Here is a 25333-nt window from a genome sequence, read left to right on the forward strand (position 1 = left end):
GAACCGATGACAATTATGTATTCTTGAATTGCCATTTTATGGGCTTGATGTGACCGCTGTGGTGGGATACAGATGAGGTCTTTTTTGATGAGAGTTTGAACTCTTTTCTTCCTGAGATGTAGCAAAGCGCATGTATTTGTTTGAAATGAGGAACTACAGGGGAGCGGGAGGGGGGTCCCTCCCCAGTAACACCCTGATGCAGCTGGAAAATGTGCGTCCGTCTACTGGTTTCACACAACAGACCGAAGCAAGCATGCTGCAAACACAGATTTTCGTGCTGTTATGCCATACTTGGTTTTGATCATAATGTAAGATAGTTGCACTCCTGAGAGCTCAGAGCATTTCGCAAGCAGCAGTCAAGCCACGTAGCAATGATGAAACTCTCTTGCTACCCTTGAGAAGGAAAATGAAGCATAAAAGCTTGTATTTGGTCCCTCAGCACATTAGCACAAGTCTTACACTGCTGCATCGGTAGCTCATAATTTGAATTTTTATATAAACTGGCTGCTTTAAAAGCATTACTCTGTGTTTAGGCCAAGTGAGTTGACTTAAGATTTGTTGTTTTCCTGGGCTACGGCATCCGCTTGGCAGGGTAGGGAAGAGCCCATATTCTGGTGTGAGGCTGACAGCCAAGAGCATTGCCGTGCTGATGCCAGGTCTGCATCAGAAAGAGGCGAGTGAGGCTTTGGCTCTGATCTCTGCCGCTGAGGACATCGTCCTGTCTTCAAACAGCAGTTCAGGCAGGCAGTCGTACTGGGGTCTGCAGAGCACAGCGGTGAGGGATGTGCATTGCCTGTAGGAAAGGGAGGCACAGCTGGTGCAGAAGTGGCCGCCGCAATTGGAAGATAAACGCTGAGCCTATTTTTCAGTCTTTCTGAAAACCCCTCCAAGTGTACCTGTGTTGCCAGTAGCAGTAGATGTGGTTATTTCTGCCAGTAAGTGAAAACCAGCCACGTGCAGCCCTGGAAAGGGAGGTGTACAGAAGGGAAGGCCGCAGCCAGGCTCTGGAGGGCTGTTGGGTCGGTTCCCCGGTGCTCAGCACGTTTGCATGCCGGCCTGCCCGGGGTGTACAGCACAGTGTGGGTGCTATGGAAGGGGGGTACCCACCTCCAGGTGCCCGCAGAGCTGAGTAGCTGGGCTGGTTGCTACAGCTGCACACCATCCCCTTCCCCTCCTTTCTTCAGTTCACAAAAAATGCAGGTTTTAGGAACTTGTCAGGCAGCTGTAGGAGTGCATGGGGGGACGTTCTCCCGGGGCAGAGTGGCGCGGGAGCGGGTGGATCGCTCCACGGCAGCCTTGGGTCAGCTGGAAAACCAGTTTTCGTGAGCAAATCAACACACACGCATGGAAGGAAGACACACAGCGATTGCTCCCTACGCAGACCTCATTTCCCTGTGGCTCAAAAAAAATTCGCTTCTTTTTCTTTTCCCCTTTGTAAGAGGAGTCCAGAAGACTTACTTATTTTCACTTACTGGTCAAATTGGTGAAGCAGCTGACTTTTCAGGTGGCAAGAGACCCACTTGATACTTATCGCACAAGCACAGTTAATAAACAGAAAGCAAAATAACGTTGACATACCTGGGAGGAACTGGGGCAGGTAATGAACCAGGGAGAAATATTCTGAGCTAAAGCTAAAAGAACTCCTGTGCAAACACTACATAGAAAAGTCTTTGTAACCATAAATTCAACTTTACTAAGTGAAGCAAAACCACTCAAAAGCGTGTCTATACAGCTAACACCACCCCTCTGACAGAAAATACATACTTTCACATACAGTAACACTGTCTCTCAGACCTAAATAAGGCAGCCTCCCTATAGCTGTTGCATAGGCAAATGCCTTAGGGCAATCCCCTGGGAATCTCCTTTTCATCAAGATAACCAAATCGGCCTTTCATCTTTGCACCACCAGTGCAATCCTTTTAAAAAGGAAAACATGCACAAAAAGGAAGCATTGCTCCCTGTTTTGTTTTTTTTAGAGCAATTCTTGCCCCCCAGCTCACACAAAACATCCTACAGTATTTTTTTTCCTAAATCTCAAAAGGGAAATTTATTTGCTAAGAAAGAGCATTTCAGTCTGTGCCTCCACCCACTTCCTATTAGCCTGGTAACCTCCTCCTAAAAACCTGTGGCTCTCGGGCTTCGTTCAGTTAAAATTTGCTTTTCCTTGCCAAGGGTGCCGTTGGCACTACGTCTACATTTACACTGCATATTAATGTTTCTAAAGAGCTGCTTTCATTCACTGTGTAAGGCTGTATTTAGGTTCTGCCAGATTGAAGTACTTTAAATATGAACAAAGAGTTGTGAGTGGGACGGGAATAGCTTTCCAACGTGAAGATCTGCTGAGCGCGAGCTGGGGGCGGAGAGGCTTTCTGGGGGAGGTGAGGAGATCCGCAGATTCAGTCAGTTAAGGTTAGTCCTTATTCCAAAGCACATTTACTGTGGCAGAACGGGCAAGTCCTGTGTCAGCAAAAGGAGTTTATTGGTTTGGGGCTTTGTGGGCAGAGAAGCAGCGAGAGATCCACGTGGAGGGGACGGCGGGGCTCCCGGGGGCCCCAGGAGCAGGAGTGCAGCAGCGCAGAAGGGCTCTGCGCCCGGACGGTAGGAGTTTCAGTGCTTTGTACGATGTAGGAAATTAATTGGGTCTGGTGAATCTCTTAGTGATTATGTAAAGCATTCTATAATCCAAATGAATTGCATCGTGTTTATCGAACATTAAACATTCCAGTTACAAAGGTGCTAGCACACCTGTTTCTCAAGGCCATCCCATCGTTCACACACATTAATCAACCAAGTTTTGTAACAGGCCACTGAAGTAGAAATTATTGACAGTCACGTTTCACCAGTGGGGAGAGTAAGGCACAAAGGAGCTGAAATGCTTGTTTGGGTTTTAACACAGTAGAAAATAATTCATACCATGCTAATTGCGCCCGTGGTTAGTCAGCAGGGTCAAGGTTTCAAGGTGTGTCTGTTCCCAGGGCAGTCAAGTATCTGGGCTAAGCTGGCGTGCTGGGAATTGGGTCAGGTCTGGCTCGCACCGGGGCGGCGCTTGGTGCCGAGCGGGACGCGAGGTCGGCGGGTCCGGCTGTGCAGCGGCGGGGAGCGGCAGCAGCGGCTGCACAGCGCTTCTCGGGGGGGAGATCGGGGTTTGCACACACGGGTGTTTGCGCTTCCCTCCCCGCCGAGGCTCCTCGGTGTGGGGTTCTCCTGCGTTGCAAGGCTGAGACAGTGGTCGAGGAACCTGACAAAGACCAAAAAGTGAATTGCTGCAAGGAAACTCGTGCATTCCGATTCGTGTCCACCTCAGCGATGTTTCAGTAAATGACCGATCTACCAGCCATATGCCATTGTTTTGAAGAAAAAAGCAGAAATTATCAAAGGCATGGTAATGGGTAATGTGCTAATTTGTGTCCTAGGCAGAATAGCAGGGCTGCTCTCTGTGGCATGGAGCAAGCATTCCGTGTTGCTGATTCGAGATTGCAGCAAGGCAAACTTTCCTTTTTCTGTATTTCGCAGCGCCTGAAATGTTTAACTCCACAAAACCCACTGGCTATTCCTTCGCTGTGGACTGGTGGTCGCTGGGAATCACTGCCTACGAGCTGCTCAGGACCCGGGTACTGTGCGCGCGGCTCCTGTCCCCGTCCGTCCGTCTCTTTCCTTATACACTCTGTTGGAAAGGTTAATGCTTTTTAACGGGGATGAAAGGGTCAAGCCAAATTCAAGGCTTTAAGGGTAATTACAGCATAGGCAGCAGAAACCACATCTTCACCAGGGTTCTTGTGATCACAGCTAAGAGCTCAGAGAGACTGTCGCAATACAGAACTGTGCGTCACGACAGTTCCCCACTGCGCCCAAGGGCATCTGGGTTGGTGTAAGCTGGGCAACGCAAATGAGTGGCAACTCCTGAAGTTTGGGCTGCAATATAATTTACTTTGAGCTCCCATCCTGCAAGGAAAAAAGACAACTTGAAAAAAAATCTCGTTGCTGTTGTAATAAGACTGAGCAGTTTGAGCAAAAGCAAACCACAATGTGTAAATTATTAATAAAGCACTGTCACGTCAGTGTTCTGCTGCTAACTCAGGTAAGGCTGGCAGCCTTGTAGACAGACGATTAGATTAGTGTTTTGGAAGTGTTCTGTAAAAAAAGTGGGACAAAATTATTTAAATTACGTTCTTCTAAGCAAAAGGTTTTTTAAAATCTTTTGAGGCTAGGAAACTTTTTTCAGTATGAGTACGCAAAACGTGTTTTTAAGAAACTCTATCATCAGTCTTTGTAGAATGCCTAAAAACTTTTTTTTGATGAATATATTTTAAAGAACAGATTTTCAAATGAATTTGAGTATTTCAAATTGCGAGTGATCAAGTTAGTACACATTAAGGGGACATGGTTGTCTGACCTGTTGGGTAACTTAAGCCATGTGCCCCCTGTAAACATACTAATATAATATTTGAGTTTTCCATTTGTAATGTTAAATGAATTGCAGGACTGGTCATCACATTGCCTTTTGACTTGATGGCACTATTTCCGAAGATGGGAGTAGAAATGCCGTTAGGTGTTCAAAGCTGATGGCACAGCCGTGATTAAGATGGTGGCACCAGGGGTGGTTACTGCATGGGGGAAGTGAAGGGAGACCTTGAGGTCCATCTAGTGTTGGTACATGTTAAGGACCTGATTTGATCTCACAATTTGTAGATACTATTTTTTTAATGTACTTTTAACACCCTCGCACCTCCCCCAACCCCCCAAATACTGTAAAAATCTGGGAATCAACAATCTTTCAAAACGGGAACGCTCTACCATCATAAATTCTCTTTCAAAGTAAGGCAGTCGTATTGCTGTAGTTGGGAGTTAAGCGGGGAGGTGACTTTACCTGCACGGTGACACCGGCTCTACATTGCCCATCATTTTCGGTTGAGTTCCCCAGGTGCTCGGCTGGCGCCGGGGCGGCCTGGCTCCGCTCCTGCCGGCGGTGCGCAGCCAAGTGCTCCTCAGAGACGGCTCAGCCGCCCGTTTGCCGTCGCACTGGTCCCTGGGCAGAAGGGACGGGGCATCCTGCAGCCTGATGTCGCACCCGGCACTTGCAGCCCTTCCTGGGACATTGTTTTTTCAGCTGATTTGATAGGTGGGAGAAATCCTGCTCCTTTTTACTTGTGTCGTCACCAACACGAGTGAAGAACTGAAAACAGGGGCATGTTTTACAGGGAATATTGGGAATGCTCTAACCATAACACCATATATATAAAATCCTTTTTGATAGCCCTTTAAGATACAAATATTGAAAAGGCCAAGCAAACACAAGCTGGCTAATGGCTCAAAGTTTTGGTTTTTGCTTCCTATCTGTCATGCTGTTTAAATACCTAGTTATTACCATTGTTCTTGCTGACATCATGATTTTTTTTATTTCAACTGAGCTACAATCGCACAGGGAGAGATTTTCAACGGGAGGCTTGGGGAGTGTACAAAGAGACTCTGTTTGGAACTTCTTTGCTCTAAAAAGATTTCCCAAGGAGTCTGAAAAAACAGCGAAATTCAAATGCTTTCCTTGTGGCATTTTTCACAGAGGCCGTATCATATTCGCTCCAACACTTCCACAAATGAAATCACGCACGTGTTCAAGACGGCTACGGTGATGTACCCCGCTGCTTGGTCCAGGGAGATGGTGTCGCTAATCAAAAAGGTGAGGGCAGCCGTGGAAGCGGATGGCTTAGGGGCTGGGGGGTATCGTACTGGGCGCCTGCTGAAAGCAGCCGAGTCCTTCCATCGTGCTTTGTGGCCTTTGCAGTAAATTGTGGGATTCGTTGCAAATTGTGTCCAGACCCAGCGTTAGTGATCTCCAGGTGGGACCATATGGTAAATATCCAGCTTCTCATGTTGTAGCCAGGCTAATGTAATAAGCAGCGAGCAGCGCTGCATCCCGGGCGGATGGCCATGAAGTTTGTGCTGGGAAGCGCGGCTGCTGCTAATGCATCTCTTCTAAGGACACGTGCAGTCTTTGCTTCCAGAGTTTCTCCAGTAACTTTGTCTCTCTGGAATGATGTAACTTAGAAGTAGATATTAATATATGATGTGTCAATAAATTTGGCCAAAAAATTGCATAATTTCTTTGATTTTTAAAAAACATTTTTCCCAATAATGAAATGATTTGCAAGAAGTGCTGATACTATTGAAATCCTTTGATGCCGTGTGGTTTATGCACCGCTGTAATTATTCTTTAATAAAGCTGTTATCAAAATTGCTTCAAAATCATTACTGGAATAATTTTGAAGCTGAAATCGTGTTTGAAGTGAAGCCATATCTTCAATAAACAAAACTATTGCTTGACAGTGTCAGACACTGTTTGCATACGACAGCAGCAAAGCTGAAATGCTGAGCCCTGTATAACAGCACTAGCTGCGAATTTTGGAAAGTATGGAAATAGTTTTCTAATTTTCAAATAAGTGTAGGCAATAAAGTAGTACTTAGTGTAGCTTTCATCTATTTTTTGTTGCAAATAGTATATAGAAGTATTTTCTTGTCTCTAATGAAATACTCTCAAACTTTTTAATGAAAATGAGACATCAATCCTGTCCTGAGGCAGAATCATGGCATATTTTCCAAGAAGAAAATTGAGGAATATCTCCATTTGTTTAGAATTAAATGGAGCTAATATTTCATTAAGCCTAACAGTAATATAGGGATATTTGCTGCAGATGTCCTCTGTGGTGTTATGTTGGAAGTTTTTCCCTGGACCACAACGTGCTGCAAGCCATATAGGTTCCCTGTATACGATATGGGGGGCTGAGGGGGGTCACCTTATCCACCTCTTTCCGGAGGGTTTGGATCGTCTGGTTTTCCTGCTAGATTTTCAGAGTGCGAACTAGCAGGAGTTTATGCAATGTAGAATCCTTGCACTTCAGAGACAAACCTCAGTCATTTTCTTCCACACAAGTAATTCCTACAGCAATGTTAAAAAAAAAAAGTTGAAAATAAGCAGTGTGAATCCATTATTTCACACTGGCATTACACTTATGAATATTCCATTACTAGCATGAGAAAACGGGATATTTTACTGATATGGTATAAACTGGGAACACAAAGGCATGAGTTTAACTCCCCGTTCTGAAACAAACAGTTATTCTTAACCTTGGACAAATTGTTTAATGTCACTGCCACCTCATCACCTGCTCCTAACACAGGGATAAAACTTGTTCATAAAAATTAGAATAATTAGAGTTAAAGATTGTGAGCCCCTGGCATGCGCTGGTGAAGGGAATCTGAGCCAGAGCAGCAGAAGAGAGGCACCCACTCGAAGTGCCGGTGCTCATGCAGAGTGTCACCGGTGCTGCGTGTCCCGAGCCCCGTTCAGCGGAGCATCTGACCCGCGGGAATGGTGGATAGCATGGGTTGGGAGCGGGACGGCTGGCCCCGGGTGCTGCGTTCAGCAGGGTGTCCCTGGGACACCTCCCTGAGCCCCAGTGATGGAGATAGAGGCTGCGGTGTCCCCAGCGGCTGCTCCCTGTCACAGGGCGAGGCACGGCCGACCCTGCGGTCCAGCCCAAACTGGAAACCTGCCTCGGCCTCGCACTTAGCAATGACAGGCAAAGCTGGCCTGGAGCTCTGTCCCCAGGGTCTCTGTACCTCCGTGCCATCACCGCAGCCCTCGGCGGTTCCCCGGCTCCCTCTGACAGTCCCACTCGCCATGGGCAAAACCAGCTCCTTCTCAAAAAGCAGCTACTGACAGATGTACCCTCAAAAGCCTGATGGTTGTTTCCCTGCCCCAGCTGGGTGTAACTCTGCCACAGACACATCTGTATGTACCGAATTTCTGATTTCGCATCTCAGGGTCTCGCTTTCTCACCTCTTCCATTTAACTCTCATTGCAGTTGCTTGAGCCGAACCCTGAGAAGCGTTTTTCTCAGCTGAAAGATATCCAGAACTTTCCGTATCTCTCAGATGTGAACTGGGATGCTGTTCTCCAGAAAAGGATAATGCCAGAATTCATTCCCACAGTAAGGCAATTTAAATTTAAAAGGGTCTCAATGTGCCCAAGCGTTAGACACTGCAGCCTGCCCTCGCGCCTGGCGCCAGATCATGGGAAGTTCTTACAAATTTCCATAAGAGCATCAGATGTTGTAAGGAACAGGGGAAAAGAGAGGCAAGGGCAAAATTTTCACTTTCTTGTGGGTTTAATAGAGAGTAACGGGGCATGACTACAAAGCGTGGGCGCCCCAAAATTGATCTGCTCTGTTTAGAATATTCCCAGAATTTCTGGATGCAGAACTGGTCTCACACGCTCCGGACTGTCCATGGCATGCTAGGTGAAACGCGCGCTGACGGTGCTTGCGAGCCGTCCTGCGCTGAACCGCCTTTCCTAGCAGCCCTGCTTAGGACTGGCTCTTCACATGCAAAAAACTAATGAACAGACCTGGGCTCATTAGCAGCCTGGAGATCCCCCACCATTTTATGATAATTGTTTTTTCCTGTAATGACTCTCCCTAACAAGCCCATTGTTCATAGTAAAATAACAAATACAGTAGATATTAGTGTTTCTGATCCTTTTTTAATTGGATTAAAGCAGCACAGAAGTAACATAACCCTTACAGAAAATAATCCAAGGACTGTTGGGTGCAGTGTTACTCCAACTGTTTTTCAGCCAAATAGAAGTTGGGCTAAACTATGAATACTTGCTAATTGTGTGTATTATTTTCCCCTCTGTTGGTGGTTTGCTCTGTGGTGCGTGTACACATATTGCTTTAAAACCAGTTTTGCAGGCTGCTGTGCTCTTCTCAGCAGAGGCATGGCCCAGCCGAGAGACACAGTCCTCGTCCTCACTGTCACTCCGAAGCAGGCGAAGGGCTGAGGAGCAGCAGTGAGCACAAAAAAAGAATTGCCACACCTTGACGGTGTCCCCTGGCTGAAGGAACTGATAAAATCCGTAAGGACAGCAGGCGTTCTGGCTATGCGTGCAGTTGTAATTAGTTTATTTTTTACAAAATTCAGCTGCCAGATGCAGTCCAATTTATGACTCTTCAAGACAGGCTGTGATCATTTAAGGCCACCTCTCTCTTCCCTCCAGAAAGGCAGACTGAACTGTGACCCCACCTTTGAACTGGAAGAAATGATCCTAGAATCCAAACCTCTTCACAAGAAAAAAAAACGCTTGGCTAAGAAGGAGAAAGACACCAGCAAAAGCAGTTCCTCCCAGGTGAGAGCAAGCAGGTACAAGCATGTGGTCAAGGAATTCTCTCATTTTCCAAGAAAGCTGATTGCCATCTAGCAAGACCACAGCAAATTGTTTAAACATTTTTTCCTTTGAAAAATTTTTTCTTATTTTCCCTTGTGACCAATTTTATTTCCAAGACTCTTCTGGAGCTTCTCTTTGGTGGAAGGCAGCATGTATACGCGCTGGTTTTGTATGAGAGGAGAGTCTTAATGCCATTCTCCCCACTGCAGTGCTGAAGATGCTCTATACCTAAAGATACCTCTGTATCTCATTGGTATTGTCCTTGTAATGTCTTTATGTGTCACCTGTGAATTTATTCCCTATCATCTCTTTATTTTTCTATTTGAATGTGAAAGGCCTGCCATCTTCAAAAGCACCTAGAGATGCTCCAGAGGGACTTCATTGTTTTCAACAGAGAAAAGTAAGTACTGATACAGAGGCAGCGTCAGAGACTCTGGCCCTTGTCAAAGCCTTTGACAGGCTTGGGTTTTGGGCTGTCTCAGCAAACGCTGCAGATGGGGGTTTAGGAGCTCACTAACGAGGCAGTTGAGGAGAGCAGTGCTGGGGAATGCTGGGTGAGCTGTCATCTGCCGGGGGACTGATGTGGCATGTCTCTTCTTGAGGTGGCGGGCTGGGCCCGTAGCCATGAACTGCATTAATTGCCCCGTTTGTGCAGGCAGACTGTTACTGCGGGGGCTCGTGCCCAGCAACGGGATGCTCCTGGGCAGCCGCTGCGTGGGCCTTGGCACTGCCTGGGCTTTCCCTCACAGCTCGACCATCCCTTTCTCTCCTAAGGGTGAGACACCACCACAACGACATCCAGACCATAACGCTGGCAAAGAGCAGAGGCGTGTACAAGGAGGACAACCAGAACAACCACCTCTGAGAGCAGCACAGCCCCTGCTGGAGCTTTGCTCATGGGGCCAGTGCACACCCACCCACCCACCTTCACGCCGCTGGGCCACCGGACTCATCTACTGCTGCCGGGACACTGCCGATAGCCCAGGGCGGCCGGGCAGGACTGGGGCACCCGCTCGCCCTGCCTCCCACCCCAGAGCCGGCAGATCCTGGGCGTGGGGGGAGAGGCTGTGGGTGCTGCCTCCACAATTTGCCACGGTCAGTTAGATCCTATTATTTTGCCTTTCTTGGTGGCAGGAATGTGACTGTGTGAAAGTGGATGAGACAGTATTGGCCCTTTCGGCTTGGCTAGCCAGCATCACAGCCCTTGGTGCTGCCTGCCAGGCGACTGCCAGCAGCGTAACCAAAGGGTTGAGCGTGCATCGTTTGTAGAGGTGTCATCACTAGTATCAGTCTTGGTGGTGGGTCCGCGACAGCACCGTGGCTCCGGGCTCTGTGGAGGCTGGGACTCCCGCATGGGCTCACAGCCGATGGCTCCAGCTGGCAGAGGCTGCTCTCAGCTGCAGGATCTCCACCAGTGCATGGAGACAAAGGTGGCCTTTGCTTACAGATGCGTCCTGCGACCATCCCGTGCGCGTGGGCACGGAGGGCTGGACGTGGCGATGATCTCCTTCCTTAGCGGGGAGGAGGCAGCAAAGGTTTCCTCCTCTCTTCATGCTGGTGCCCGTCCCTGTTTCTCGCAGAGCGGGGCTGGCTGGTGGGTGGTCCGAGCATGCGGACAGATGTGGAAATGAAGAGGTAACAACCAGGCACTGGCGAATAACCGGCATCCAGCTGCTTTTCCAGGCCACCATGGAAAACCCATTCACCATCACATTAAACTGCTGCAACTCACTGAATCTGATGGGGTTTGGCTTCCAACACCAGAGGTAAATTTGAATGGGTATTTTTAATCTCTCTACCGTTGAAATCACGCTTGATTTAAGCAGCTACTCTTTGCAGGAACAGCCGTACTCCTGGTGCAGTATTTGCCAAGACTGAGATCAGCCAAAGCATTTCTATTACGGTAATGCTGGGAATGATGCTATTATTTAAATGCTTTGGCAGACCTGAGGTTTCACCTCCTTATTTGACATTTTTTCTATGCTCAGCAATACAATGAATGTGTGATGAACCATTTGCCTCCCATTTACCCAAAGGTGTTCTTTGTATCCCCTGTGCCTTCCTGTCTTTCTCTCTGGCTAAATCTGATCAACTGAAAAAAAAAATAATCTGAATAAAACCAACAGCAAATGAAAGGCTCCTTCCCAGATGATCAAAAGTCAATGTTACTTCTGAGATCAGTTGTATAGCAAGGCAGAATGGGTGCCTAGAGCCCACTAGGACTTTACTGGACTCTGCTTTTCCCCTACGTGAAGACTTTCTGGTTTGTGGTGGGCAATGCTGGGGGAGCCCCTGCTCCGCTCCCTCTGTGCTAAGAGAGCGCTGGTGTTTGTGCCTCCACCCTGCCAGCTCCAACCGCCATGGGCCAGCTTCTGCACTGCTTTCACCCATCTGGCTTGTTTCTTGCAGTAATTTCTAACAGCGATATGAGTGGCACCGAATGTGGTCCTGATATCTTTGTTAACAGGGTGGAGGGAGGACGCTGGCACAGCAACGCAGGCACCTCCCTGGATGCAAAGGGGGCCTGTTCTGTCTTGCGCTCCCCATCCTCTTCCTGACACGGGGCCGTGGCAGTGTCTGCCTTCGCCTCCATACAATAAAGATAAGCAGCCCCCCCAGTTTTAGATGACTATAGCAGTTTCTTTGCTGCCATCAGAAGGTGCCAGAGTAAGGGGAAGCCGGTCCTGGGCGAAGGCTGCAGGGACTGAGGGCTGCAGCACTCGCTGTGCCGTGTGCCCTGGTTTCCTCTGTGCAGCCGGCAAGTGCCTCGCAGGCGCGCGGACTGATGCACTGCCGTACCACCGCCGCCTTCCACACGCTGTGCCTGACAGCCTGGTTTTATTTGCTCAGGTCAGGCTCTTGGCATCGTTGCAGCACAGTGCGTGTGTGTGCAGGGCTGGGGAGCGGGGGGCAGCAGCATCGCTGTGTGCTGCTAGCGTGAAAACACCCAGCTGGAAGAGCGTGACCTGCTTCTGTCCAGGGAGCTGCCAAGTCTGAGTGGAATTAGTTCACTAGTAAGTAGTTATCGGAGACCTCAAAGGGGGTCACTGCAATGGGAAAGCCACCTTTTCCTGAGAAGTCACAGCACACCCAGATTAGTATTGCTGTGTTCTTGCTCTCCCCCAGCCATCCTTGCTTTCTGGCAGTAAGACTGCTGAGCGGGGTAGGGTCTCCATGGCTTCCTTCAGACTTGTCATTCCCAGGGAGGCTAGCCAGCGCACCTGCAGCGTTTTCCATTGCTCCTCTGTCCTTTGCCCAGTCCTACACCAGGTCGCAGGGGTCTGGGGCCAGGCGGGGTCGAGAGGGACTGTGCCAACAGCTGGACCTGTCCCCCGCTCAGTGCACAGCTACAGTCGCCTCGCTCTGCTGCGGATAGTGGAGAGGTTCACACACCATAAATGTCTTTGTCTGGAGCCTCGGGCAAGGAAACTAGTCCTGCTCCTGGCTGGGGAAAAATCCATTGCTGCATAAATACCCTTGTACTGGCTGACCAAAAAAAAAAAAAAAACCACCACACTCAAGAACTTAAATGGTAAGAACATCGCATCCTTAAAAATTCCCCAAAGACTTCTAAAACCATGTCTCCTTTCCCCTCTTCCTCTGTAAACAGAGGCACAGTCTCAGCTTAATCACTACCAGGCAACAGGGAAAAATCTTTAATTACTTGATAGCAGGACTTCACAAAACTTCTAAGTATGAACAGCCTTCCCCACCCCAGCACAACTATTCTGGCACGGCCCCTTAAGGACTGCTGCATGGACAACTTGTCCTGTCTGAACTGCAGGCATGTAAAAATAAATATTTCAAGGTCAAATACTTAAGGAAGAAAAAAAATGTATTTATTTAGCACAGCCTAAATTGACACTTAATTTTTTGTAATATTTAAAAAACAATCAAGTTTTTCTTTGCATGCTTTGCAAGCTTTCAAAGGCTGTGACCCTCGGTTTGATAAACACTGCTTGCTAGAAGGGGAGCATTAACTCACAGGCACCCACAGAAAAGGTGGCTGCCAAGCCAGCCGCAGTGGGGGAGAGCCGAGCACCATGCCCCGGCAGTGCCACGCGGAGCCGGCCTCCGTCACCACACAGCTGCCAGGCCCAGCTCTCGCCAGGCATTAGCAGCCTGAGACGGCCAGGTCAGGCTGCAGCCGAGACCGGACGGACAAACTGAACAGGCTTTTACAAACACTTGCAACACGCTGTTTTGCCGATACCTTTTCTTTTGCACGAGAAGCTACACCAATACCCCGACAGCTACAGCAGCGAGCACCGCAGGGTTTCCGTCTGACGGCCTGACCCTGCACTGTCGCTCCTCCAGCCCAGAGCCCCTCCTGGGGCACAGCTTCCCACCACCCCTGCCCAGCAGCAGCAGCCGCAGCCTGACAAAGAAAAAAGCCAACCAGCAACACGAGTTGTTTGAAGGAACAACTTTTTTTTTTTTAATAAAGTGTACAAAGTAGTAAAACTCCTTACACGAGGTGCCGTGACAGCTGTTATAGAGATGATTCGGGCTCCCCCATGGGCCTTGTGGTGAAACGCTGATGAGCGTTGGGTGGAGACGAAGGACATGAACACGACACAGACCCACCTGCCCCACCAGCTCTCGTGAACCTGCTCTCCCCGTCCCACACCGTGCCTCCGGCCGGCCCCCACCACTTCGCCTGCCTGGCCGCTTCGCCCATGCCGGGTCGTTCCCGCTGTCCCACACCGCGGCATCCCACACGCGTTCAACACGAACAACACACTGAACCGAGCGACCTGTCTGAGCGGCATGCATACAGAAAGGAAGAGTGAAAACACAATCCGACCTAACCCACAACAACAACAACAGAATTTTAAGGCTATGCATAAAACAAAATGAAGCAATATCTTTAAAGCTAGGTAGCAAGTAGCAGTTGTGAAACATAAGGCTTGAGGCTTATTGATTCTTCAGAACAGGTTTATTTGCTTTTCCTTCTTAAACACCAATGTACCATTTTTCTTCCTTCGCTTGAACAGGGATTTCGTTTCCTTATCGGCAGGGATGTTTAACTCAGGGAGGTTATGTTGGAGCGGCCTCCTGGGGGTGCGACGATGCGCTTGCTCGCTGAGCGAACACCTTCATCAATCTGGGTACCTGGGAGAGGACGAGAAAGCACAAAGGGAAGGGAGAAAGCGAAGTTAAGAGCATTTTCTTCACAGGACTGAGCAGTCAGGCAGCCGCGGGTCTCACTGAAGGGCCTCCTAAGGCTGTCTACAGCAACCTGCTCCCTCTCCAACTCCAGTAACAACCCCAAGAGCAGCAGTGGCTTGAACACCTCTGTAGACGCTCCTCCATGAACAGACCCACCCAGCAAGAGCAGGGTCTGATGCTGCCCGCACGTCCATGGCCATCGTCTGCCTTGTTTCTACTGCAAGGTGCAGCAGAGTGGAGGGCCAGCTCCAGCCGTGTCCTTCAACGGACACGCAGGGTCTCGCCCTGCCTTGCTCCACGCTTGTGCTCAACTTGCCCCAGGCCATCTCCCAGCTGCCCCCCGCCCCAGGGCAGGGGCTGGGACAGCGTGGCCAGTGGCTCTGTGCTCTCCCAGCCCAGCCGCCGCGTGTGTTCACCTGACAGGCTGAATCCAGACTGATGGAGGTTCCTGACGGGGGGCGTCTGCCGCGTGGGGGACCCCCTGGTTGACCCCGCAGGGGTGCCCCCCTTGGGGGTGGTGGTCAGGTCAAACACGGGTCCATCATACATACCCCGGGGCACAGCATGCATCTCTGCCATCTGTCACAGGAGAGAAGAGGACAGTGACACTTGTCTGCTCCTAGGAGCATCCTGCCATGGCAGCATCATGCTCCGGCGATCCTTGGCTCCCCAGTCCCACTGCAGAGGCAATTCACACTGCCAGCCCTGTGCCCCTCCGTTCTGCATGCCCAAGACCTCCCTGCAGCGTTGAGGCCTGGAGCAGCCCCACCGCCCACCTCCTGTGTGACGGCCTCCCTTCACCCCCACCCTGCAAAGCATGCAGAGCCCGGTGCAACAGGCAATCCCTCAGCATGGGTTTATGCTGCACGGATGGGGAAGGAGAAGGCCATTTTGCCCAGTCTCTTTGTTTTTAACTCAGCACTTCCCTCCAGACTCCTGCTGCAGCAGGACAGCAACAAGGGCAGGTATCACCCACCGTTGACCCAGCCAACCATCTGCCTCCAGTGGTGGCACACCATCAACACTAAGGTCAAAGCTGTCTACCCAAGCCTTAACTATCCCAACTGTAGGTTCAAAATACACCACTTCGCAGCACTGTTTCCAGGGTCCAGTGAGAACAGCAGAGGAAAACCCATCAGTTATTAGGGAAAAGGGCAATTTGGGCTAACAGTGTCCCAACTCTTTCTCCTGGCATCCCCGTCTCCTCACCTTCCTCCTGGCTTTGATGCGCTTGTAGACATAGTCAGGGAAAGGGCTGCTGGGCAGGAAGCGTCCAGTCCCCTGGGTCACATGCAGGTTGCCATCTTCCAGCATGATCTTCCCCTGGCATATGACAACCAGCGGGGCCCCACGTAGCTCCATTCCTTCAAAGATGTTGTATTCAGCCGCCTGCAGCAACCAGGACATGATGGTCAGGAGGCACAGGAGCACTGCCTGCCCGCTCAGGGCTGTTTAGTCCCCACACCTCGCTGCCAAAGTCACCGGTGCAGGGACAGGACACTAACAGCCTTGCCTGCCCCAGAGGCCTGCTTTAGTTCACTAGTCCATCACACAGAATCCACCAGAGCTCCCAACATGAACCAGGACCTGCTGCTTCAGAGCTCGGTGTGAGCAAGGACTCCAACAGAGGAGGGCAGGACCTAGGCTTGAGGTAAGGCATGAACAGAGCACACTGGCAAAGCCAGGAAAAATCTATACCTGGAAGAGGAACCCAGATAAGGAGAAATGCATGTCCTTACACCTGCATGGGCCAGGCTCAGAAGAGCAACACAGCAGGGTGAGAAAAGCCCCATGTGCAGAGCCCAAGGCTCACAGACATCCTACCCCACAGTCACAGCTGGCATCGCCCAGAGCCTGGACTCAGTCCCTCCTCCTCAGAGCCCAGCACAGCAGGGCAGCACCAAGCTCCCAGCAACCATGGAACCTTTATACAGTGCTACTCGCACCCCACCCTCCAGCATTCCCACAGACGAGCAGAGGGCTTACAGACTGATGGGTTTTTGCCGTGACGATCTTCACTGCGTCAGGATCCCATATAACCAGATCGCTGTCCGAGCCCACTGCTATTCTCCCTTTCCGTGGGTACAGGTTGAAGATTTTTGCAGCATTAGTGCTCGTCACAGCCACAAACTGGTTTTCATCCATCTTTCCTGTGGCCTGCTCAGACACAAAGAGAACTAAGCGCTCTTTTGGGGAAAGGGAGAGTAAGAGCCCTGGGAAGCACCAGACCCACTCCCACCCAAGCCAGGCCCAGACCGCTGCGGCTGATCTTACTATTGGCACCAGACAGACCAAAAACTGGGGGCGCAGTCACAGCTCCTGGCTGTTCACCCTGAACCTGTGACAGCCGCCTCTCCTGCTCTGGCTTGTTTTGACTCTCAAAGCCAGAAAGGAGACAGGCAGCTGAGTGCCCAGCTCTGCAGGGGTGAGAACACGGGTGTCCGAGGTGCCCATCAACCCTGCTAGCTCTGCCCTCTCCCTGGCACGACTCTTACCACTGCCTTGTCCCAGATGACAGACATTCGTTCCTCTATGCCGTTGGTCCCTTCTGGGATCGCTGTGAAGTTATCTTTTCCAATTGCTTTCTGTGCGGTGCTGAAGGTACAGTGGGCACTTCCCGAAACCTGCAGGTCACCACTGAAGGGTGGTGGTAACAAAAGCATCATCAGCTGTTTCGCAGTCAGACAACAGCAGGCACGTGAGGGACATGGATCTCCTCTGGGCACAGGCAGCCCCTGGCTCAGCTCTGCTTTACTCTGCATCCCCATTTCTACAGCCCCTCAGTCTGAGGACTTCCGCCCGACTCGGCCCCTGTGGCAGCCACGTCACCTGGGGGCTCGGGGGCAAGAGAGCTCTGCCACACCGTGCTGCCCGCCTGGGGCACAGACAGCATCCTGCACACAAGAGGAGTCAACAGCTCAGCTCCCAGGGAAAACACCCTGGGGAACAGGGCAGCCTTGGTGTCAAGCCAACAGATGTCCTTCCATATGAGACTCCAACATTTGCAGTAACACAAAGGGAAAAGACATCTCAGGTCTGCTTGGGAGAGCAGCCTTTCTGCCACCCGGGGTGGAAGAGGCCTCTCCACTCAAGGACTGTACCCCACAGCCAGCCCTCCCGTGCCCTGCGTGCAGGCATCACCCCTGTCGTCATCCCTGGGCGAGGGAACGTGGCTGCAGGAGCAGGCTTACATGGGGCTGAGCCTGTGGGCTGCCCGCCACTTGCACTGCCAACCTGCCCCAGCGAGGAGAGCATCTCAGTGCGGCTCCAGGGCTCTGGCCTGAGATATTTCATCCGTGGAGCTCGCTGAAGGCTCCTCTCAGCCCCGCGTGTACACTCGCAGCACGAGCTGCAGCAGGAGAAGCAGCCGGCAGCGCAGACCAAGAAGGTGTGCTTGCAAATGCAGGCTGGCCCAAGCTACAGCATCTCTGCCACATCACTGCCACAAAAGCAAACACCCTCCACAGCCACATGTAAATCTGACAGTGGGACAAAGAGAGTCAGGACTCCCCAGAAGTAGCTCTCTCCAGGAGGCCCAGAAAAGCTTCCCTGCGATGCTCTACAGCGGCTGCTTCCCAATGCTGTTATCCAGACCCCTCTGCCCAGAAAGGGTCACCAGCTGGATAAGATGCCCTGACCCATCCCATTCCTGACAACGATGGCAGAGGGCAGGAACAGGCAGAGCCAGCGAGCTGCCAACAGGCAGGGCAGGGCGAGGAGCTGCCCATGGCTCCCTGGAAGTCACCCAGCCGCTGCTGGGTCCTCGGGGAGCAGGGGACAGGCAGCAGTTAGAAAGTCTTCGCTGCCGGGCAAAAGGAAGCAGACCAACGCAGGCCAGCTCCTGGCACTGCCTGCTTGAGGCAAGTGGCCTCGAGCACCGGGCTCCCAGACCAGCTGCGCCTGAACCCAGGATGGCGCGGACGCAACAGCTCTGCCCGGGGCTGCGAATCAGCCCTAATCCACTGGTAATCTCCATCTTCCTCTGATAATTTCTGCCATATGTCTGACTGACTGCACAGCCAGAGGCCCAGGCTGACGACACAACATGCTTCCTAATCTCCACCAGATTTGTCCCAGTGGAAGAAAACAAGCCGTCCAGCCCAGCTGGAGCCTCGCAGCCTCTCCTCCTGCTGAAGCCTCACAGACAATGGAGCAGAAAAGGTATCAGGACAGACGCCTGAGGGCTGCAGGGACTCAGAAGTACTCTTGCCTCTCCTTTGAGGTCTGGGGTAAATTTGAAGTGGAAGGGAAGGATTAGAAACCCAGTTCAGGAGCTGGGCTCACTTTTCCCTGCCAGTCCCTAAGACCTGCACCTATTTCATACGTCCAGACCAAGCAGAGGCACACCTTGCTCATTGACTACAGCAAAATCCAGGGTGAGCTGCATATTCAGACACCAAATGCACCAGCACCTCTCAGGCCAGCCATGGCATCTCCACCCTGGCACAACCCAGGTTTATCCTAACATGCCCCTCTGCCGAGACACCTCTTGCTGACCAGTCATCCCTTGCTCATCTAGTCAGAGATGTTTCCAGCATTACCTCAAAGGTCATTTCCATTTACAGCCCCCTCAGTGTCAGTCATCCCTGGCTAACACAGACCAGCCACCACGCACAGGGTTCAGTGTGCAAACACAGTGTGAGAGGGGCGTGCGAGTCACACGTGGCGCGTGGACAGGGCCAGCAATCAGCTCTGCGTCCCTAGCTGCTGCGCGTGCCTTGCCAGTGAGAGGATGGAGTATAACTGTGAAAGGTCAAAGCAAATTGCTGAAGTGCTTTTATTGTTTGCTCTCTATTTTCAACAAATCCCTTCCCCGCCCCCTTGCCTTCAGGGTGAAAAAAAGGACCTACCAGCCCTGTTAGATATGCACGAGCTGCCCTTAAAGGCCTCGTGCACTCTGCAGGCTGTACTACTGCTAACCTGTACAGGCATGAGAAAACCTCTGCTTTGTATTCGACTGGTGGGCCCCCACCGGCTTGTGACACCTGCAACCCCTCCACCTTCTCCTGCACCATCGCAACCCAGGCAGCCATTCCCCACCTTGCACGTGGAGAAGGGCTTCTCCAGTTTGGTGAACGCTTTCATTGACAAGTCTGTGTTAGCTGGTCCTCGTTTCTTTGCCTTCTTCAAGGCGTTTAAAATGGTTCATGACTACTTGCACTGGTATTTTTCTCATTACTGATGTTAAGCGTATGGTGCTTCCCCCATCCTCCCTCCAGTCTCAGGGATAAGCCACCATGGCTCTTAGAGCCATTTCATCAGTCAGCTCATTAAATACCTACAGTGAAGTGCTTCAGGTTGGCTAATGTCTACGCTGCCCAGGTACTCTGTAATCTCTTCCTTCCCTATTCGAGGCCAGGGTGCGCTTCTCCCTGCTAGCAGCATCGCCCAGCAGAGCTGTCACTCACCTGGCCAGGAGGGAGTTGATGTAGTCAGGGGTTGTGGGGTCTGGGCTCAGAGGCGGAGAGACCACAAATGCCGCAGCCTTGGCCCAGTTCTTGCTCCAGTAATGTGTCCCGTCGGTCCCGAGACTGGCCGTGATCGGCTCACCAAACACCACATTGCCTGGAAAAGGGGGACAGAAAGGACGCTGTTTTGGTGGAACCTAGAGGCATTCTCTGTTTCACAGCACTACCAACAGCCTGCCATGCCCAGAGGACACCAAGACCCACATCAGGCTGTCCCATGCTGCCTGCTTGGACCTCAGGTGCTGGGGCCAGCAGGAGGGACAGCAAGGCCCACATCGGTGTCAGGGGCGAGCCCTGCCCACCATCATCGTAGCGCCCTCCCGCCCAAGGACACAGATCCTGCTGGTGCAGGGAGCGTGGCGCGGGAAGGCACAGCCGCAGAGCTGTGTTCCCCAGAAGACACCACAGAGAGGAACGATGCTGGCAACCTGGCCTCCTGCCCCGGCAGATGGCTGCTTCCCAGCCTGCCCTGCCCCAGCCACGCTCCTGGGAAGCACTGCTGTCCCTGCGCTGTAGCGGGGGGCATTTCATCCCGCTGACTTTCAGCCCAAGAGCGACAGCCACGTCTCAGAGCTGACCGGCAGTGCCGGCACACCTGGCAGGGGTCAGGCAATTTGATAAGAAATGACAGCCCGCAACAGGGCAGCAGACCACAGTGCAGCCCAACACTGAACCATGCTGGGCTGACGACCAAGCCTCTCACAATGTCCTTCATCGTCATCTTCTGTGCATTCTTCCTCCTTTATCCCTCGTAAATATTTACCACATGCCACCAAAGAGCTGGCAGGCTCGTCCCCCGCTCCTGTTCCTCACTCGCCTTCTGGTGCCCAACTCCAGAGAGAGGCCAGGAGAGAGGGCAGCAGCTGGTGACCAAGGGCTTTTTGGGGAGCAGGGCTTGTCATGCTGCAAACTAGTATGGGGACTGAGAAATTGTGCTTTTCTTTCCAAACACGCTCTACAGCCTGGGTGAGTGCTTCTGGGAGACACTCGTTATGTTCCACAGTTACCAACTCCACCAAGACCCTCTCTACAAATGCATTTTCTACGTTTCCCAGACCCCAGCCTTTTTATAGAGGCTCACTGAACATGGCTGTGGACATGGACACGTGCATGTGGGGAGTCCCTATGCTCCACCACCAGCAACAAATGAAGCCCCCCAGCCACCTGAAAAGGCACCCAGGCACCCCCGAGGGGCCAGCACTTCAAAGGGAGGCCGGGGCTATATGCCGCAGTGCAAACCACTTGCACGTGGATCAGACGAGTCTCCTCAGAGAGCCCTTCACAGCCGCAGACCAACTTTGGTGTTTAAAGCACTGCTCCTACCTGTGACGCACATGTTGATGTTACCTGATGTGACACCAGGAGGTGGCTCCATGTGGCCTGGTGCAGTGTCCCTGTGCCCTTCACAAGTTGGGTAAATCCCTGAACTAACTGCTCCCCAGCAGAAGGGGAAGCACCGGACTGCACTTGAGGCACAGCGGTGGTCTTGGCAAAACCACCATGAGGACATGGGGACCAGTGAATCCAGCTGTCCCGGATCCCAGCGGCAACAGCAAGGCTGTGTGCAGCAGCAGCTGCCACTCACCTTTTTTTCTGGCTTGCGAGATGAGGTCAGCAGCGCTTTTGCTCATCACTTTAGTGACATAGAGAGGACAGTTGGTCTGGCTGGCAATAGTGATGGCCCGGAAGACAGCTTCTGCTTCCAGCTGGAAGAGAGAATGGCACATGGCTGCAGAGGAGCGCTGGGCGGGCAGGGAAGAGCCCCTGCTCCTCTTGGCACACCATGGATTGCTGCGGACACCCTGTGCCCTCGCTCTTACCCTTGACTCCCCAAACGCAAGTTAACCAGGGAGACCTGCCGGGGAAGGTCCAGCCTCCCTAGGGCCTGGCCCAACCCGCAGGCTACAGCCACACAATGCTCAGCAGGGGAGCGCTGCCTGGACCGTGCTTGGGGGCCAGCGCAGAGCTGCATCTGCTGTTTTTTCCACTGCCTGGTTCCAGCAACACCAACAGCCAGAGGAGCCCAGGGACTGCTGCCTGCGCCCGACAGCACAGCTCACAGGCTGACGCCAGACAGCAAAAGGGTCTGCCCCTTCAGACCTCTCACTGCTCCAGGCTCTCCTGTGGCTGCGTTTGGTTTGACCAAACGTCACTGTCATGGTTTAACCCCAGCCAGCAACTAAGCCCCACCCAGCCGCTCGCTCACTTTCCCCCTGGTGGGATGGGGGAGAGAATGAGAAGGGCGAAAGTGAGAAAACTCCTGGGCTGAGATAAAGACAGTTTAATAGGTAAAGCAAAAGCCATGCAAGCAAGCAAAGCAAAGCAAGGAATTCATTTGCTCCTTCCCATTGGCAGGGAGGTGTTCAGCCCTCCCCAGGAAAGCAGGGCTCCATCATGCGTAATGGTTACTTGGGAAGACAAACGCCATCACTCCGAATGTCACCCTTCCTTCTTCTTCCCCCAGTTTATATACTGGGCATGACGCCATATGGTGTGGCATAGCCCTTTGGCCAGTCTGGGTCAGCTGTCCTGGCTGTGCCCCCTCCCAGCTTCTTGTGCACTCCCAGGCTACTCACTGGTGGGGTGATGTGAGAAGCAGAAAAGGCCTTGACTCTGTGTAAGCACTGCTCAGCGATAACTAAAGCATCCCTGAATTATCAACACTGTTTCTAGCACAAATCCAAAACACAGCCCCATACTAGCTACTATGAAGAAAGTTAACTCTGCCCCAACCAAAACCAGCACAGTCACCCCGCCTGCAGCTGGGGTGCAGCGAGCTCTGCGCTGGCAGGCTGTTCGCATCGGGGTCTGGCTGTCCTGGGATGCAGCTGCTGCTCGTCCCAGCCTGCAGACACCCGCCCTGTGTTTCACTGTCCTGCTGTTAGCAGACGGTGGATTTCCATCACCAGGGATATCTTTGGACTATTACATCAGCTTGTGTTCAGCCTGAGCTCAAGCCCACAGTTTCTCTAAGTGTTTGCTCTACAGTTTGGCTTCAAGCTTCGGCATGAGAAAGCTCAAAACAGAAGCCTTAAAAAGACAACGTACCAATCAGCTAGCTCCCGGGGGAGGCCGGGACTGCAGCTGCAGGGAACGCAGTAACCGCCTGCGGGCCGGGCAGCCGGCCGGGCAAGCTTAACTCTCCCAGTAGCAGGAGGAACAGACCGCTGCACCCAGACACACATGCACCCGTACACCCCTTGTACTTCTGCAGGCCTATTTACTGCACAGTGAAAAGAGGTTTATCTCTTCTGCTTAAAGACTCTTTAAACAGAAATTTAAACCAGAAAACATTTTTATCAGTGCGCTTATGGACTTGAGTAGTTGACGGGGTTTAACATGTGGACAGGAGCAAATGGAGCCATCACTGAATATTCTTCGCAGCAGGTTACAATCTGGAGCAGCACCATCCTGCCCTACCAAATCACTGCCATCAGCTGACAGAAGAGCATGTCTTTAACCCCCGCAGAGGTCGCACCGGGCCAGAGCAGACCCACGGAGCTATGGACCACCTTCCCAGTGCTTTGCCATCAACCTGCAGGCTTTATGGAGGGTAGCAGGGTCATTTGTGCTCTACCTAACGTTTTCCCAGGTAGAGGATGTTCTAGAAGAGGGACACTTTATTTTCAAAGGCAATGAGATCTGGATTTGGCTGAACAGATGGTATCTAGAGCCTTCTTGCGCTGTTCTCAGTTGCCTTATGCTTTAATGACATTTCAAGATCAAACACTCAACAATGTTTTACCGGCTTTGGACAAGAACAACTGCAGTGCTGTCTTACGATAATAGGACAGTTCTCAAATCCTGGCACAACCACAGCATCCCGTAATCGCGGGTTAGCTTGCCAACTACTGGCAACGGGTCCAGAGCCATAAAAATAAATGGCAGTTTACACACAGAGCAACTCTGATCTACTGTATTTGACGCTGAGTCTCTTCCCTGTATAGAAAAATGCTTTACAGTCTCATACTTCAAAGAGAATAAGCACTGTATTACACTACGCTATATATGTTGCTACCAGCCATAATACAGTCAACTTCTTACACTTTCAATTTAAGCCAACTGATTTTACTTCCAGCAGACCCTGAAGTACAAATCTGACCCTGTGCTCCCCTGCTCAGCTTTGTTATTGTACCAAATTCCTATTGTTTTCTTCTTTCACGTGCTGTGGAAAGTTAAAAGCACCTCTCGGCAGGGAGCTATCTCAAGAAAACCTATCTAAAATTAGACTCAACTCAGATTAACGGACCAAACAGAAAAATACCCTGTGAGCTAAAATTAGAAGTAATCTAATTAGTGTCTTGACAATGATTTGTAACCAGGAAATTCCCCCTCTCCTTCCCTCCCACTCCTTCCACCAATGGCTTTGTCTGTCTGACTCTGAAACACACTTTAGACCCTAAGCAGAGATTAAGCAGGAAGAGGCTGGAATCTGTCTGCGCTCAGACAGACATGAACAGTGAATTTTCAGAGGACCTAAAACTCACCATTTGGTTCTTCTTAGGGTTCTTACACCCGTGGAGTCACCTATACAAGACAAATGCCCCCAAACCAACCCCAAATGTTGCTACAGCCACACAGATCTTTTTGTTGATTGATTAATCTCTGGGAGACTCAGAAGCCCTTGTTTCTGCTAGGAGACTTGAGCAAGACTGAAAAATGTTGTCACAAACGTGCACCTCACTCTTTCCTGAGCTGATGATGAACAAGACTGTATTGCCTGTATAAACGTATACCCATGGATGCATACACACACACCCCCTGCCCCTCATGCTTGCTTGGCCCCACTAAATACACTAAGCCCTACTGGGAGTTGTGGGGAAAGCTCTTCAGTGCAGCAAGGCTGGTACTGTCCTTTGCATCTTACCTCCTCAGGTCTGCTCAGCACATGGCCCTCGGGGCCGGTTATTCCCATCTCCAACATCCTGGTTTGTTCCTAGGACATCGAAAGGACAGAGGGACATTAGAAGACTGTAAAACTATCAACCGCACAGAAAAGCAGATCCCTCCTGTGTCAAGCCCTTCCCTCGGGACTGCCACCACCCTACGTCCTGTGGGACCACCGTGCACCGTGAGAGGCTGCTGCACCCTGAAGGGGTTTGAGAGAGAAAGAGGGAGGATGGGATAACGGGAGTGCTTGGAGGGAGCGTGGACACTGACTGAAACCTCTTCAATGAAACAAGCACAGTGTGGAGGAAAAAAGGGTACAAAACTCCCCAGCTCCATGAACAGCACTTGATGTTTACAGTCCCTTTCCAAGGCCCTCCCTGGCTCGCCTGCTGAAAAGCAAGTAGCCCGAGTAGAAACTATTGAGAAAACAATCATTAAAGGCAATAAAAAAAATTCTCCTCCCAAGGTTACTCCTGGGTCCCCAGTGCTGTTTAATCATTTGGATATCAGCAAGTGCTAAATCCTGTCCTATATCAACTTCTGTAGTAGCTGGCGGTGTGAGGTGTTGGTTCCTGTATTAACA

General features: G+C 51.4%; 2 protein-coding genes across 2 annotated transcripts in view; one reads left to right on the forward strand and one right to left on the reverse strand.

Annotated features, from left to right (window-relative positions):
• STK32A (serine/threonine kinase 32A) overlaps positions 1 to 10085 on the forward strand; it is a gene marked incomplete at both ends in the record, with an annotated part of 32098 nt that extends 22013 nt beyond the window's left edge. Inside the window, 6 exons of the mRNA XM_082323947.1 lie at positions 3514 to 3611; positions 5558 to 5674; positions 7860 to 7985; positions 9053 to 9181; positions 9556 to 9620; positions 9995 to 10085. Of these exons, the coding sequence (XP_082180073.1) occupies positions 3514 to 3611; positions 5558 to 5674; positions 7860 to 7985; positions 9053 to 9181; positions 9556 to 9620; positions 9995 to 10085 (626 nt within the window). The remainder of the gene's footprint in view (positions 1 to 3513; positions 3612 to 5557; positions 5675 to 7859; positions 7986 to 9052; positions 9182 to 9555; positions 9621 to 9994) is intronic.
• A 3620-nt stretch (positions 10086 to 13705) lies between these two features.
• The window catches only part of DPYSL3 (dihydropyrimidinase like 3), a gene marked incomplete at its 5' end in the record, with an annotated part of 43346 nt that continues 31718 nt past the window's right edge, over positions 13706 to 25333 (reverse strand). The window contains 8 exons of the mRNA XM_082323756.1: positions 13706 to 14335; positions 14809 to 14971; positions 15602 to 15781; positions 16379 to 16549; positions 16888 to 17029; positions 19801 to 19957; positions 21446 to 21566; positions 24728 to 24796. Coding sequence (XP_082179882.1) covers positions 14247 to 14335; positions 14809 to 14971; positions 15602 to 15781; positions 16379 to 16549; positions 16888 to 17029; positions 19801 to 19957; positions 21446 to 21566; positions 24728 to 24796 — 1092 coding nt within the window. The 3' untranslated portion in view covers positions 13706 to 14246. The remainder of the gene's footprint in view (positions 14336 to 14808; positions 14972 to 15601; positions 15782 to 16378; positions 16550 to 16887; positions 17030 to 19800; positions 19958 to 21445; positions 21567 to 24727; positions 24797 to 25333) is intronic.

Source organism: Platalea leucorodia (genome assembly GCF_965183815.1).
Source record: "Platalea leucorodia genome assembly, chromosome: 11".
Lineage (NCBI taxonomy): Eukaryota > Metazoa > Chordata > Aves > Pelecaniformes > Threskiornithidae > Platalea > Platalea leucorodia.